This window comes from Chionomys nivalis, chromosome 8 (genome assembly GCF_950005125.1).
Source record: "Chionomys nivalis chromosome 8, mChiNiv1.1, whole genome shotgun sequence".
Classification (NCBI taxonomy): Eukaryota; Metazoa; Chordata; class Mammalia; order Rodentia; family Cricetidae; genus Chionomys; species Chionomys nivalis.
The window spans coordinates 31,962,718-31,979,832 of NC_080093.1; the positions used below are offsets into that span (position 1 = coordinate 31,962,718).

The 17,115-nt window shown below is 44.3% G+C and overlaps 1 protein-coding gene across 4 annotated transcripts in view; it reads right to left on the reverse strand.

Moving 5' to 3' along the window:
- Positions 1 to 17,115, reverse strand: part of Smarca2 (SWI/SNF related, matrix associated, actin dependent regulator of chromatin, subfamily a, member 2) — a 167,918-nt gene that overhangs the window by 108,465 nt on the left and 42,338 nt on the right. For all 4 annotated transcript variants that reach the window (XM_057777157.1, XM_057777158.1, XM_057777159.1 and 1 more), the window contains exons 7-10: positions 15,833 to 16,006; positions 14,349 to 14,522; positions 12,328 to 12,498; positions 1,624 to 1,677 (exon numbers count right to left, since the gene is read on the reverse strand). In XM_057777157.1, coding sequence (XP_057633140.1) covers positions 1,624 to 1,677; positions 12,328 to 12,498; positions 14,349 to 14,522; positions 15,833 to 16,006 — 573 coding nt within the window. The remainder of the gene's footprint in view (positions 1 to 1,623; positions 1,678 to 12,327; positions 12,499 to 14,348; positions 14,523 to 15,832; positions 16,007 to 17,115) is intronic.

Here is a 17,115-nt window from a genome sequence, read left to right on the forward strand (position 1 = left end):
CAGCAAACGGAACTCACACCTGATAAAAATCAACATCTAAAAACAGACACACGAGGCAGGTCCGAGATCAGAAGACAATTTCCACACGAGGTAAGGGATGAGTGGACAAGACGGTGTCCAGTTATCCTGGGTGCCTGGAAACTACAGGTGATGTGCAGCCTTGTCAGAGAAGCCTGGGGTCCTGTAAGCAGCTGTTGCTTCTAAGTGCTCTGATAATGCAGCGTTCCACCCTGGTAGCATCCTTTCTACAGTTTCTTACACATTAACCTTTACCTGAGCTCTTCCTTCCCTGTGACGGTGTAGAACAGCTAGCCCAATACGCAGTTCTAAGAGGTTTCTGCATATCACTAGTTTAACCTTTCTTCCTGCATCTGGCCAAGGGAACTCACATGGAACCCGTGTACCCAGCGATTCTAGAATGAAACAGGCAATCCCCCCGCATCACCCAATACTCTAAGCAGTAAAGGTTGGTTAAAACAAACTCTCTGGATTGGCACCTCTCCATTGTATCACTGGACAGATCCTTCAGAGCTCAGTGGAATATTAGAAATTCTAGAATATACAATTAAGGTCAATGTCTGGCTTTCTCCACATGCAATCTCTATTATAAGCCTATAGAAATACCCAAGAAAATCCAGAATGTGAACTGCTCGGCTTATGTATTTTTATGATTCCAAATTAGTAATAAACTAGGGAGATTAAGCCGTGTTTTATGCTTCTGTATTATTTACTTGCCCAATGTAATCACCGAATTGCTTTACCCTCTCATACCTTCTACGTGGTCACGATCTATGTTTAGCTGCTATGCAGAATGGTATACAAGAAACTATCAGTTGATCAGGAATCTTGAGACAGTGTTATTTCTAATTGTCTACTATGTTAATGGTCTGTGGTTTGAAGGAAGATGTTTTTAATCTCTCTTCGTCTCCCTCTCCCTGTGTGTGTGTATACACAGGCATGTGCTCCTTCCTGTGTGTGATTGCAGGCATATGTGTGGACAGATGACACTCTTGCATGTCAGATATTGTCTTTCACCTTGCTTGAGAAAAGGTCTCATGTTGTTTGCCACTCAGAATTTCAGGCTAGCTGGTCCCCAAGGTTCAGGGGTTCCCCTGCCTTTGCCTCCCACCTCACTGTAAGAACACTGGGGTTCCAGACACATGCTAACACATGCATCTTTACATGGGTTGATGTCTTCTAACTTGTCCTCACGCTTGCACAGTGAGAGTTCTACCCACCATGCCATCTCCCTGGGCACAAATGTACCATTTTTCCTTTTAAAAAAAGGATTAACTAAGGGGCTCAAGGGATGCTCTTGCGAAAGACCCAAGTTTGGTTTCAGGCATCTAGAGGCTCACAATTGCCTATAACTTCAGATCCAGGGAACAGACACCTTCTTCTGGCCTCTATGGACAGCCCCCTATACCCACACACACAACAATGGAAAAAAATGCAGACACACACACAAATATTCACATGTACAAATATACGTGTAAGTATAACTTTTTTTTTTTTTTTTATAAAAATGAGGGGCCCAGATTAGTGTACTCAAAGAATGGTGCCACAGGTTATGACTGACTCCCCTAGTAGAACGTAAGAGCCAGTGGGTGCCACTTCCCTTACCTCTCCATCTGGTCCCAGGGCAGACTCCCCTCCCTCTGCATTCTCTTCGGCCTTCTGCAAAACAATAATGTCAAGTGTTATGTCTCCATCAAGAGCACAGGACAGGAATTCCCAGCAACTCTCACATCTCATTGCCCCGTGTCTTCCTCTCAAGGAGCACAATGCAAATGTCTTTTGTTTTTGTTTCTCTTTGCTGAGACAAAATATGCAGCATATTATCAACGTGTAGAGTCATTTAAAGCCAGATGTGATTCAAGGCCAGCCTACTAGAGATCTGTGGATCACATCTTTAGAGACCCACAGAGCCTAAGGCACACCACTGTCAAGACAGAAGGCAGAATCAGAAACAGTTTCTCGTGTTTGGCACTGAAGACAAATCCTGACATAATTAGTTCGACTTTCCTATTCCCTAAGCAAGTTTTCATCAGCAATGAAGAACAGCATTCTAAAAATGTCCATCAACAATAAGCTCTGAACCGCTCCTCAGTCATAAAAATACAAACAAAACAAAATTCTGTGAGTTCCCGGGTGGTTTCTATTCTACCTAATTGGCTTTGATAATATATAGCATTTCCACAGTGTGTATGTGGGGAAATTGATGTGTGTCTACTGTGTTCTCATGAAAAATTCCATCATCTACCATTGTTTAAATACTCCAGTGTCGTAGTCCATTAACCTCTATGCACCTCAAAGACAAGAAAATGAGAAATTAGGATGATGTCAGATGATACACAGAACCAAGTCCCATATGCAATATATACAAAATGGTAAAAAATGTCTTCCATTTATGACACCTGACAGGTAAAATATTTTATATTCAGAATCTCTACTTTAAGGTTATTACTTAAAAAACCATACTAATTCTTTGAAAAAAAAATATGAGAATATGAGAGAGGAAAGTTCCAGTCATTTCCTTTACTAAGATACTTAGGGAAACAAGCTTTCTATCCCAGGACTCTTTTAGTTAATTGAAAAATATATACACTAATACAGAATCAAAATGAACTCTCCTTAGCTCACTTCAGTCATTCATTCTATTAATACTTTTTTTTTTTTTTTTTTTTTTTGGTTTTTCGAGACAGGGTTTCTCTGTGGTTTTGTTTTTTTTGTTTTGTTTTGTTTTTTTTATTAATTAATTTATTTAATTATTAAAGATTTCTGCCTCTTCCCCGCCACCACCTCCCATTCCCTGCCCCTCCCCCAATCAAGTCTTCCTTCCTCCTCAGCCCAAAGAGCAAGCAGGTTTCTCTGCCCTGTGGGAGGTCCAAGGACCACCCACCTCCATCCAGGTCTATTAAGGTGAGCATCCAAACTACCTGGGCTCCCACAAAGCCATTACGTGCAATAGGATCAAGAACCCATTGCCATTGTTCTTCAGTTCTCAGTAGTCCTCATTGTCCATTATGTTCAGCGAGACCGGTTTTGTCCCATGCTTTTTCAGTCCCCGGCCAGCTGGCCTTGGTGAGTTCCCGATAGAACATCCCCATTGCCTCAGTGTGTGGGTGCACCCCTCGCAGTCCTGAGTTCCTTGCTCGTGCTCACTCTCCTTCTGCTCCTCCTTTGGATCGTGAGACTTCAGTCCAGTGCTCCAATGTTGGTCTCTGTCTCTGTCTTCTTTCATCGTCTGATGAAGGTTAATATTCAGGGGGATGCTTATATGTTTTTCTTTGGGTTCACCTTCTTATTTAGCTTCTCTAGAATCACGAATTATAGTCTCAATGTCCTTTATTTATGGCTAGAAACCAAATATGAGTGAGTACATCCCATGTTCCTCTTTTTGGGTCTGGCTTACCTCACTCAGGATAGTGTTTCCTGTCCTGGAACTAGCTCTTGTAGACCAGGCTGGACTTGAACTCACAGAGATTCGCCTGCCTCTGCCTCCCGAGTGCTGGGATTAAAGGCGTGCGCCACCTGACGGGCAGTGTGTGCGTACTTCATTGCTCTATTCAATTAAGCTCTCTATTCTTAATAACAGCCGGCTCATTCTATTAATACTTTTATCTTCTATGAAAATAAGTAGTCTCTTAACAAAGCAACCTCACTGAAAATGATTTTTCCACACTGAAAAAGTCCCATAAACCTATGACTTTTTAAAGTTATTTTCAATGTAATTTATAATTTTCTTACCAAATAGCACTTTTTGTGCCCCTATCATACACATGTCCCTCCCTTGTTCTCTCTCTCTGTCTCTTGTTCTCTCTCTGTCTCTCTTTCTCTCTCTCGCTCTCTCTCTCTCTCTCTCTCACACACACATACACAGACAGACAGACAGACAGACAGCAGGGGGTGGTGATTAAGTATAAACAATGGAGTTTCTACCAAAGATTAGAAAGATAAAGGCTCCTACACTTAGACTTGTCTGAGACTTGTCTTTTCTGTCTTGCTGACTAGAGGAGGAAATATGTGCAGGTTCAGAGGATTGATACCCAGAATCACATGCATGGGTTCCCACCCAGCCTGCTGAGGACCCGGAATCACACACATGGGTTCCCTCTCCTTCCTACCTCTCCTTCCTACCTGCTGAGGCACTCCAACAAGGGCAGAAACCTTGTGTTCAGAAGAGAAGTCAGCCAGTTACCAGATACTAAAGGTTCCATTTTTGGAATTCTCCAGCCCTATACTCCAGAGATGGTTTTAATTAATGAGAGAAAGTCAATTAATCCCACCATTCTTTCCATAGAAACCAGAAATAAGCTACAAATTTGGTCAACAAAGAAAATCAAATGAGACAATGAAAAAGCCAATTTGAAATAGCTAGTGAGTGGAACTGGATCACCATTTCAATGAATAGCACATTAAAAAGCTTGAAGAGCCATAAATGAATAGAATCAAAACTATTCTACAGCATACTCTCTTATGAATATACTATGAGCTAGCCAGAGCGTTATCTAAAAACTGCCTCATGATCAGACCCTTTCATTACTTAAAGTCCCCCAAACTAATCTATTTTCAATACCATTAGGCAGCAAGAAGCGGAGAGCTATTAGAAGTCCAGTCGCCCTCAGTTCTGGGGTTAGACGAGTTGCGTGTCAATCACAGCTCTGACTGCACACGAGGCCTTAGCGGTGTAACCTACAGCAAACAAGCTTCTCTTTGCCTTAGTTTCTGCGGTAGGAATGGACCACTGTTTGGGCCTGCTCATATGGTACTGCCAAAGTCACAGTTCAGGATCATGAACGGGAGCTCCAAAGCTATTGTTATGCCTATCATTAAGACTGGCTATGGCGCTGTCTGAAAACTGCCTCCTACAGCTACGAGGTCAGCCACTTCTGTTGGTTCGCGGAGAACTCATGCCCACAAGGATGTCCAGAACTTAGGAATCACTAAATGAGAATTTACCAGACCAAAATAAAAAAAAAGGGGGGGGGGAATTACCATCGTGAGCAATGTGCTTCACTCAGGAGCTGCATAATTCGTAGTATTATTGTTGTTGTCATGGTTTATCATCATCATTGCAATTAGGAGCCAAGATATTCCCAAGTGATAAAATGGTTAAGAACACGCGTGAGTCACCACTGAACTAGGGTCTTGTGTCACTCCCTCTCTGTCCTTGGACCCAATCCTGCCACACGATTATGAGACTTGGAAGCCAGGTGACAGTCTGCTCTTCAGAGAGAGACACCAGTCCCTCCCATCATGCTCTGGGCATCTGATGTCTAGGTGGTGCGCTTTCAGAAATCCATGTTCTCACACCAAACTCGTGTTTTAATGTCAACACAGAAAACGAACCCCAAATTCCCTTTTCACGAATGGACACAAGAGATTGTGATGTTCATTTCCGTTGGAACTGACTTTGGACAGTCTCCGGGCCCCAGGTGAGACAGCTGGGTGCAAACGGGGCAGAAGTGACAGTATTCCCACCACCTGAGAAATGTTCTCAAGCAGTTGTCTGTGTCGTGGAATCACACACACATGCTCTACTACAACCGGCCGGTGCCTACACTTAACCCCGCTGATTAAAACAGAAAACCCAAGTAGGTAGGCAGTGGAGGCGCATGCCTTTAATCCCAGCTGGGGCAGGCAGCGGAGGTAGACCCAGGCACAGGGACACTGAGTCTGAGGGCAGACTGGTCTACAAAGTGAGCTGCAGGACAGTTAAGGCCACACAGAGAAAACCTGTCTCAGAACACCCTCCCCCCGAAAAAAGCAAACAAACACAGAAAACAAATCAAACTAAACCACTGCAGTCCATTCATTAGTCAAGACCAAAGGAGCCCTGTAGGCTTCTTCCTATCTAACAAAACGCTGCAAACTAATTATGCTTATGTGGGAATGGAAGTATAATTAACCTACTCATGTCAGGGGAGATGTGTGATGCAAATTACTCCCAACTAAAGATTACTCATTACCAAAAATTACGAAGACTCAAACAGATTCGGGCTCCCAATCGCCAAGGCCGATGCCAATTTACGCTCTCCGCTTTAGGATGTCCACAAACAGAGCGGGAATGCGCCTTCCATTGGGGGGCATATAAAATGGGGAGTAGGGCTACCGGAGGAAGGACGCCCGGAAATAGGAAAATCCTTGTCAGCTGAACTCAAGAAGACAGACTTCAGTGGGGCAGTCTGTTTAGAAGACGACGCGGAGGCTGCAGACAGCTTCAGTCAGCTGTCTTACAGTCAAATTATGAAAGAAGCCATTTTCTCCCCCAGCAGGTATTGCCACAGTGTGCTGGAGCAGCGTCTAAACGTGAGGGCGCCTTAAGGGCTCATTCGCTGCTTTTCTGGAAAGGAAGCTTCAGGTTTATTTTTCCTGTCATTTAAGTGGGTCTCTGAGCCCCGAGGCAGGTACTCAGGCAATAAAAAAAAAAGCCCGGGAATATCAAATTAGCAGACATTTGCACACCGCCTGCGTGGCGTCGTGCAGAGAAAACCAATTTGAACATTTGACTCAGGTAACTGGTCAAGCCAGTTAAACAGGACTCGGGTTCAAACTGGTTTCACCCATTTTTGACAATGAACTGGCCAGATGAATGGGATTGCGTTGACGGTGTGCTCCCTGCTCACCAAACAGTCCTTACACCCACACAGGCAGCACCGACTGCGTCGCTTTCATCCACCTATGGGGTCTTGGAAGGAAAAGCTGCAATCAACTACAGAATCTCTAGGAAAAGAGTAGAGATAAAACAATCGGAAAAGGCTAGGAGTAACTTGAATTTGCAGCAAACATCTCAACGACATTATTCTGTTTCGCTGACAATCATACCAGCAGGCTTTGATGGTTGTGTTTAATATCTAAAACGGTTAAAAATCACATTTCCAATCACTGTACTGAATAATGTACCGTGTCAAGAAAGTTCTCCCCTTCAATGTACAGCAACCTTGAGCTGTACTTAGCATAAGAGCGGATGGGAGGTGGGTTATGGGGAAGAACGAATAAAAGGTCTTTGAAAATTGATTATGCTGAGGTCACTCAGCAAGATTGAAATTTGCCATGTTTTCTCTCAAACTGCGACCCTCCCTACTAATGTAAAAGGATGAAAGGAGAACAGCGGGGGTCAGAAAGAAACAAAGCCAAATGCTGTGTGAGGACCGCCGGAAAGGAAAGCTAACGTCCTGTGTGTTTGTAACATCAGAACAAAATAAGGCAAACGCATAAAGAAAGCACTACCTGGCAGTGGTGTCCATGTCTGGCTAAAGCACATGTCCATTAATAGCACGGGTTTTCAAGACACATCAAAGACACCCACCCAATAAGGATGTTATTTCCACTAGCATATCCCTCTTGGAAGAGGTTGAAGGGAGAACATTATATTGAATTTTTGCTAGGCGTCAAATAGTTCTAGATGCTGAAGCAAGACAACTGAACTGAGCACTCTCAGTGGGGGTACCTCTCTCAAGAGCTCCAGACCACAGTTTATGCAAAAACTATGCCCAAGGCAGGATGGGAAATTCTTTATGATCACCAGAAAAGGCTCTCAAGCAGAGATCACGCAAATCAGAAAATTCCCTCTGAAGGAGCTGATGATGAAGGAGCAGCAGAGTCTGCCAAAATAATACATCTTCGTGCCCTTTCTACAGGCCCCAATAGCCAAGGTATCTGTCACTGTCCTAGAAGACATTCTCTTCTTATATAAAACCGATCCTCCATTAGAAAGGGAAAAAAAAAAAAACAAGCCAGAATCAGCTGGCCAAGCCGATCCCTATCACCAATCCTAGCACTTAAGCAGTAGAAGTCAAGGTCACCCTTGGTTATGTAACAAGTTCAAGGCCAGCCTGGGCTATATGTGACCTTGTTGTTAAAAAATAAATAAAAATAAACAGAAAAATAAGTGAGAAATTTATTTATCCAACCTCACAAAATATGAAGGTTAAAAATAGTCTTTATTTTTTAATTTACTACATTAAACAAGTAATGTGTGCGTGCGCGCGTGTGTGTGCGCGTGTGTGTGCACGTGCGCGCACACACATACACATCAAGCACATACATGGAGGCCAGAGGACAATGCAGGAATCAGTTTCCTGCTTCCACCACGTATCAACCAAGGCAGTACCAGGCTTGGAGACAAGGGCCTTGAACTGCTGAACCATCTCCCCAGACCAGGACTTGGTTTTCAATAGCAAAACAAACAGAACATAGTGGAAAAACCAAGTGTATCTCAACCTCATTCCATCCGTTTGTCACAAGACTGCTTAATGTAGCAACCGCTATTTGCTGAGCTTTGCTGTGTGCCAGCAAGGGCTCCAAATGCTTTAGATAAAGTTGCTACAGAAGCCTCGCAACGGGAGTTGGGGCGGGGGAAGTATTTCTATGTCCTTGTCCTGCTTAGCTTTTACTGTCTACTCGATACAACTTAGAGTAGGCTGGGGAAAAGGCGTCTCAGCTGAGGGACTGTCCAGCTCAGTCTGTGGCCACGTCCATGAGAGAGACTTTCTTGATTGATGTGGGGAGGCTCAGCCCACTGTAGGCGGTACCATCCCTTAGAAGGTGGGACGGGGCTGTCTGTTTAAGAAAGCTAGCAGAGTACGAGCCAATGAGCAGTAGTCTTCTATAGCTTTGAGTTTCTGCCTTGATTTCCCTCAGTAGTGGAGTGTCATCTGGCTGTGTCAGCACAAATAACCCTTCCCTTCTCTAAGCTGCTTTTGGTCATGGGTTTATTACGGCAACAGAAATCAAACTAAAGGGGACCCTTTTGCTGGGTAATAGACAGGAGTACTCTATAATACATCCTTTAATGATATACCCTACAAGGGACTAACAGCAAATTTGTATGCAAACACTTTCTTATGCAGCTCTGAATTTTAGAGGCTACATGCTGTTGTGGTGTGGGGCGGCAAGGGGGGGGGCATGCATAAACCTGTTTGTATAAGCTTGGTGGTTTTATCTAACCCCACCTTTTTTGCTTTTGCTTCCTGGTAGCCACTTGAGGTATATCTGTGACCACCCTGGTGAAGCAGAACCCTCAAGGCCATGCAGAATGCTCACGGCAGCATTCGCCCCGAAATGCAGACCCTGCTTTCCCATAACACACGAGCTCAATATTGAAAATGTATTTCTCCTCTGACCCTTAGGTAGAGACACGGAATTGACTTTTTTTTTCTCTTCGATTCCAAGGTCAATAAAGAAAGGTAAGGCTGAGAATGAGAAGATTCTAAGTAATTTATAAACAGACACTCCATAGAAATGCACCAAATGGGGAAGAGAATTGAATTAACAAGGTCAAGACATGCTACGGGGAGCCAACCCTATTATTCATGAGCAACACTGAAGAACGAATACTCCAAGAACAGCCAAGGATCTGTTATGTGGGCGATTCAAATTGAAAGGGAAAAAAAAGTCCAACTAGATACTAGTTTAACACTGAAAGTAGAAAGTAATCCTTATCCAATCAGACTACAAGGCCAGCCATGCTCCTCTTCGGTCTCAGTACCTTAGTTGCCTGCATCTGGGCTACGGCTATGACTTCACTGAGTACTGCAGGCTTCCTCGAAGTAAAAAGTGCATTGGTGCCTTGTTTAATTTTCACGATTGTAAACAGGGACAGCATATGACCTAAACCCGGGGAGACACTGGGGGCACAGCCTGCAACTTACAGTGGAGGGAGATTCTGGGGGTGCACTCTGCAGTTTACAGTGGGGAGACGCTGGGAGCACAGCCTACAGCCGAAGTTCTGATGTTCCCTCCACCACAGAGAAGCTGGTGACTCTCAATTATTCACTCTGTCTGTCGAGGGGAGAACTCCAGATAACACTAAGGGTCAAATAAACAGCTTTTAAAAGCAACCCCTTCCTTTGTTGTCCAATAAAGGGACATCTGGAACCATCGACTTCACTCTGAGCAGTCTTTAACCTTTCCGGGGGAGGAAACAGTCCAGTCCAGGAAGGACTAGGAAGAGCCTGTTTCTTCCCATGCTCCCCCTCCCTTTCCTCCCTTTCTTTTACCATTATCCATCCCACTTCTGCTGGGAGACAGTCTAGAAAGGTAACAGCCCTGCTGAAAGCAAAGGGCATCCAGGTGCCGGTCATCCTGACATTCTGAAAGCACACAGGAGGCGGCTGGAAATAAACATCCTTCACAGCGACCAAGTGGGACCAACACTGGGAGATGCCCAGAGCTCTCAGTGGACAGCTGCTGCCTTGGTATCTGTTATTTCTTTGCCAGGTAATCGGGCCTTACCTCCAGTTTGACTTCCAGTTTTTCATATTGTCACAGGTAAAGATATTAATTTGGGGAACAAGCTTAATTCGTGGCTGCAACACTTCTTTTTTTCCCTCCACCACACTCCCTCGGCTCCTATTTAAGAGCTGATAAATGAAAGCATAAGATAGAAAGGACTCTTGGCCAGGAAGCACAGCCACCCATCTGTAGGCCTGCTAGAATAAGCAGAACCAAGAAACCTGCTACAGATCCCCACTCTACACAACACAGTGCAAAAATATCGGCCTGTGGCCAATCATTTCTGTCTTTGCCTGTGGTAATGTGACTATCTAATTCCACAGCAGGAATCTATTAATTATAAACTAGAAGCTCAAATCTGGGCCATTAGCTTTTAATCACAAGGAAATATAAAGAACTTTAATGCTACAAACACTAACAGCGACAACCTCTGCTGAGCAGGAAAAACTGGAACTGTCCTTGAATGGGGTCTGCTTACAGGATATTCCAGCACCGTATCGGCTTGCCTCTGAGCCCTTCCACTGGCTCTGAAAGTTCTGGGAAGTCTATAAGGCTCCCCTGACAAGAAAATGGGATACTCCTCAGTGGTATGTCTAAATCCAAGCAGCGAGTCATCCGTTCCCCACTGCACAATAAGGTGAGCTATCGCAGACGAAGAGAATCAGGTACAAGAGGGGGCCGTCTCAATCATCTATTCCTTCTCCTTAATTAAGAAACAGGTATGAGAATTCAGAAGCCGTGAAATTAATTATATTTTTTGAAAAACATTCTGTTCAATTATTCAGTGTAGAGAGTAAATGATTCAATGCTACCAACTATCCTCCCCCTCCCCCCCCCCCCCCCCCGTTTTCACAGTTCTAATGAACGGTTTCTGTTGATGTGTGTACAGAAGTTATTGTGAGATTGAAACGCAGCTGTTTGTGCCTCAGTAGCCACCAGGCAATGGTTCCAGGAGACCTAAGTCTGTGGAGACCGAAATCTGAAGATGCACAAGTTTCCTGGGCAAATGTCAGTGTTCCCATGTCACTTACCTGTATTCTCCTGCATACTTTAATCCTCTCGTGACTACGTATGCTACCCCAGGCAACCTAAATGCCATGTAAGATTGCTCGAAACACAATGCCAGGGAACTGTCTGCACACTTTCGGTACAGACGATATATTCTTCTTTTAGGATGCTGAGCCCTCTATCTGTGGGATGCTGACTGGACACTTCAACATCCAAGAAGATGTAGATTTCCTGGTCCATACTCAGCCACTTACTGAATTGAGACACAACGTCTGCAGAGCAGAATACTAAGTTTTGTCCGTCACCTCTTATGACAACTAGGCTATATTTAACATGAGATTGTCCTTGTCTTTACAACTAATAAAACTGATGTCAATATGCTTACCTTATTGTGATACCAGGACAAAAGAACCGAATTAAAACTTCCAACATTTCAATCTGTCCAAACAGACTAAAATGTGTGAGTGTCCAGAGCATCCCAAAGATTTCTCATGTGTCTGCCCTTGGCTTCCTACTGTCTCTGCATTGCATTTTCTTCTTAACGTTTTACTCCGTTTTCCTAACTTAAAGTCCCTGCCACCCTGGCATTAAAACCATACAATACTCATTTGTGTCTTATATTCTTTTTTCTCCTGACTCTGTATACTTGATTTGTTTTTTTTTTTTTTTTTTCGGTTTTTCGAGACAGGGTTTCTCTGTGGTTTTGGAGCCTGTCCTGGAACTAGCTCTGTAGACCAGGCTGGTCTCGAACTCACAGAGATCCGCCTGCCTCTGCCTCCCGAGTGCTGGGATTAAAGGCGTGCGCCACCACCGCCCAGCTTGTATACTTGATTTGAAATGTTACACTATGTTAAACAGTAGCAACACAGACTGTGAACTACTCCACTGCAATAATCTTTGTATACCCTCGTCTCTAATACATCATCTACTTGTACACCCTACTAATCTACACAACTACCACAAGTCAGCAATCCAAACCTCCCGTAAGTTAGAAGTGGTTCTTATCAGAAAGCAATACTCATCCAAAGCCAGTCTTTGGGCATACATCTCAGGCTAAACATGTCAGGAAGAAGAGCTCACCTTCTTCCTCCTCCTCCTCTTCTTCTTCTCTTTGGCAGCTTGGGCCTGCTTGTGCTCCCAAACCAGGTTGGTCAGATTGGCCACATACTCATCAGTCTGCTGCAGTAGGTACGCTAGGCGTCTGTCTTTCTTTTGGTCAATGAGCTTCCTGTAGCCCTCTTCATCCTCAGCCTGTTCAGGAAAGAGAGAAGGATGAGAGCATGATGTACGGACACCCACAGGTCCACTTCACACTCCCCTCTACTGTTCACAACCTCGATCTGATGATACGTAGGGCCAACTGGATGAGCCAGACTCCACCAGTTACCAGTGAAGTCTGCAAGTTGGCAAACATAGGGACGTGCAATGCGTTGGGCCTTCGACTCTAAAGTCTGCAGCAAAATTATCGCACAGAACCCCACTGTGTGAAGGATGTGATCACACACTTTTAAGTCAGCCCTTTCGTGTTCCGTGTTCCGGGCTTCTTGAACTGCTCAAAATGAATGCAAAACCCAAGGTGGTAATTAACAAGCCGAGGAGGAAGGAGACAAGACATTTAGGTCCTGAACTCTGGTTCCACTGAGATAGAAAACAAATCTCACAATTTCCACCTCCTTCTCCCACTAGAGATCAAGTGGAAGGAAACTTGTGATGTCCTCTGAGCCATTTAGAGAGAAATCTCTTTGAGACGGCCCAGCGAAAGAACATTCCAAAATACTTTTCTATGACGCCTGAATAAAAAGAGAACACCGTACAATCTCTAAGAGGTGGCTCTGTCCCAGCTCGGGGACTCGGCTGTAGGGTGTTACTCCAGCACATGGCGGAGCAACAGTGGCTTCATTGCTCTTCAGTCTAGCTGCTGTCTGCCCCATGAATGAGCATGAACTCCAATGCTATTATAACTCTAATTGCTTTTGGCTATGGTTGATCTCACTTGAAGAAAGAGTGATAAAAAAAAAAAACCTTTAGTTTCTCTATTATCTGTATATTCCATCATTTAATTGCAAAAATTAATGATTTGCAAATGCTTAATCATTAGTGTCAAACCAATCTGTTGCTGGAGTTCTAATACAGCTTTCCTTCGGTTGAATCAGGCAGATTTGCCTGTTGATTGCTCGGCTTACTACACAATAGTCTCCCTAACTCGAGCAGAGACTGTTGACACCTCAGAAACAGAGAGTGGGATGGAAGGTGGTGAGACTCTGGAACATCTCAAATGGTGTTTACCGTCAGGAATTCTCCAAACTAACAAAAATAATACCCCGACTAGGACCCCAGCAAGGGAGGCAATGTCTTAAGAACTTCGAGAACTGAATGTATGAGGTGAGGCTTACTCTGACCCACTCGGGAATTCTGTCCCACCCAGAGCTTTGGGTCTCTGATTACCTGTAAAGTTTAGTTACTTTTCTAAATTCCATGGTATGCTTTGTCCAATTCCAGACACAAGTGGTCAGTAAAACCCAACACTCGGGCTAATGACCTAAACCTGCCCATGTCTGCAGGCAGATCCATTCAAAACTAACTGCAAAAGTAAAGAGGTAAAACAACTTTTGGGCTGCCAAAAAAAAAAAAAAAAATGCCAAGGGAGAGGGAGGCAAAAGAATGAATATGAATCTTGGATTCAATGATATAACCTTGTAAGCTATTCATTCACAACAAAATCTTAGCCGTCATCTAAAATACATCACATGTTTAAAGGACTGCATTTGCCATTCTTCCTGGTGGGATTGCAAAACACAGCTCTTGCCTTTCTTTGAGAAGCTGTGTAGGGGGATGATGATGGTACCCTAGGATACAAAACTATGGCCCCTCAAGTACAACCCTGGATTATTAGGCGCACTATGTAGAAAAGACAAAAAGTTCTCACTCTACCCTCCAGAAGTTCAGACACCTATGAGTGTGTGTGTGTTTGTCTGAGAGAGAGACAGAGACAGATAGACAGACAAGCCGCTTCCCTTTCTTCTCTTGATGCCTTGTGTCATGTTCTCAATGCAGAAAGATGCAAGCAGAGGACCTTCCCAGTCTCAACAACGGGCCCTTACCATCAGCCTCCGCATTCGTTCCTTCTCGATCCGCTCTGTCTCCTTCTTTTGCTCCCTTTCGGTGTTAGCGTGCCAAGTGGCCACTGCTTTGGACAGCTTCTGGATCTTCCCAGCCACGGACCGATGATATTCCTTAAAATCTTTCGCATGCTGCAAAATACTGTTCAGGTATTCCTACAGGGTTCAGAGGAGGGAGAAAGGGATGCTTTGGTCCATTTACAATCACACTAGCCCATACCCTGTGCTGCAGAGGCTCCAGGGAAGGCCCCCATCATCCATAGGTTGCGCACTTCGATGATGTCAGTGTAAGCCTAGGAAAGAATGGCTGCCTTCACTCCAGGGTGTGGACATTCAAAAATGGGAAAAGGAAAGACTAACGGGGTTATGGGTTGGTGAGAAGAAAGACTTCCTTCATCTGTACATTGTAAACCTAGGGAAGAGATGCCCCCTTCACCTCGAGGGTGTGGTCATCTGAAATGGAAAAAGCAAGGACAAAGGCTGACCTATAAAACATCAATAAAAAAATTTACAGCCCATTGTTCCATCTCCCTGAAATAAACATGAAGGTTCTGGGCATTTCCAGGGAAAACCACATTTCTTCTGCTCCAACTTAAATTTAGAACGTGATGCAAAGTAAGTTTCTACAAAGCTGAAATCGCCATATGCAATCTGAACTCACTTTTCAGACAGAGGGAAAATATGTACCCTACTTACACTAAAATCTTTCATTTTTTTTTCTTTCCTTTCCTTTCCTTTTTTTCTTCAAAAGGAAGCTAAGTTGGGCACAAGATTAAGCACAGTAAGACCATCATGAGACAAAATCAAATCCCACATCAATGTTTCCAAGCCCAGAGAAATGAATTCTCTTGAAGTCCTACCCCTGTGAATCCTCCAACTGGGCCCTTCAAAGAGCCCAGAATACTATAGAAAAATAACTTCCTGCTTGGGGGCTGGAGAGATGGCTCAGCAATAAAGAGCTCTTGTTCATCTTCTAGAGGGTACAGGTTCGATTCTCGGCACCCACACTGTTGCTCAAAACCATCTGTAATTCTAGCTCTAGGGGAATCCAAAGCTGCCTCTGGCCTCTGTGGGTATCAGGCACGCACAAGGCACACTGCCTTATATGCAGAGAGGGACAGGGAGAAGGAGGGGGCGGGGCAGTAAGCAGTGCTCCTTCGTGGTCCCTCCTTCAGTTCCTGCCTTAGCTTCCCGGAATGATGGACTGTAACCTGCAGTCAAATAACCCCTTTCCTCCCCAGGTTGTTTCGTCAGTGTTTTCTCATAGCAACTCAAAGCAAAGCAGGGCCCTCTTGCATCTCTAAAATGATGTCTCGGTCTTATTAAAACTCCACCGTTAACTTTCTGTTCGATGACAGGCACCCGATATCCCCCAACCCGCCGTCCCAACTTGGCAAACATCCTGACCCTGACCACTACCCCCATGGGCCACCTCTGAATGGAAGGGCACGCGAAGGTCTAAGGACCTGGTGCTTCTGCCGGCGTTTCCTCTCTTGTTCGATCTTCTGTTGCTTTTCCAACTTCTCTGTCATGCGTGCTTCGCGCAGGGTCTGGCGCTTGCTCCGCTTGTACGCTTTGGAGTTAAGGGCTGTCTCCAGGGTGGTATCCCTCCGCATGCAAGCCACGACCTCCTGTCTCAGCTATCAGGAGAAGGGCAATTAGCGAATCTCCGAGACAGAAGCCAGGTCCTGGGCCCCGACCTCAACTCGGTGGAAACAGAAAGGGGCCTTAATGAATTTTTCTCAATCCAGTTGCAGTTGGCTATTACTAAAAGCAAGAACTGAAATTGTGCAAATTTACATGGTAATTTTAAAGACAGTATAAACCTTCTTTCCTCATAATTCACATCAAAAACAATTTTAGTGTTGTAACATTAAAAAAGAAAAAATGAGGATGCTGCGCTGGGTTAGAAATAAAGTTATTCATCTCATTTAATTATAGTAATAATGTTACTTAGCCGATCAACCTTTTAATCTCTTTTTAACTGTCATAGTATCATTCTCTTGCTGATCTACAAGAAGAATAAGAGAGTTCCCATCTATTCATGTTCCAAGTAACAGCAGAAACTCCAACGTGAATTCCTAACTTCTAATTAATAAGTGATGGAAAATGCCAGTCCGGGTTTCCGCCCTCTCTGTAATGATGTTCTTTAGTATTTAAATCGTACCTTGCATCGTGGACTTGCTTTAGATTCTCATCATCATAAACAATGTAACCATATTACATGGCAGTAGGCATTGGGAACTTGGAGGGCCACATTACAATAATCGCTCAGTTGAACCTGGCGTCAGTTGCATCTACCCAGGAAACTTCGCAGATAATAGACTTTTCAGTAATGTCAAACAAAAACTAGGGAGCACTGGGACTGCGGGACAGGGCATCACATCTCATGCTTGAGAACGCATGGCTCTAACAGGCGTTTGACAAATCTGCGCGAAGCACTTTATTCATTCCTGAGATAAAGTTTCCTCTAAGATGTAATGGACCCTTCTGTTTCTTCTTCTTTTTACATTTTACCTGAAATTTGCTCTCTGAAACCCCTAGCCAACAGCACCGATACCAGATGACCTTCCGGCACATGCCACCCCAGGAAGTCAACTGTGTACTCCAGTCCGTAGACGGTGGCCTTGTGATTTCAGCCAGATCTTCCCACAGACCAAATTCAACACTTCCAGCTCATCTTGCCCATGAACAAGTCATTCTGCATGCCCTACACTTTAGCACGACCTGTCTGATTGACAGGAGGCGC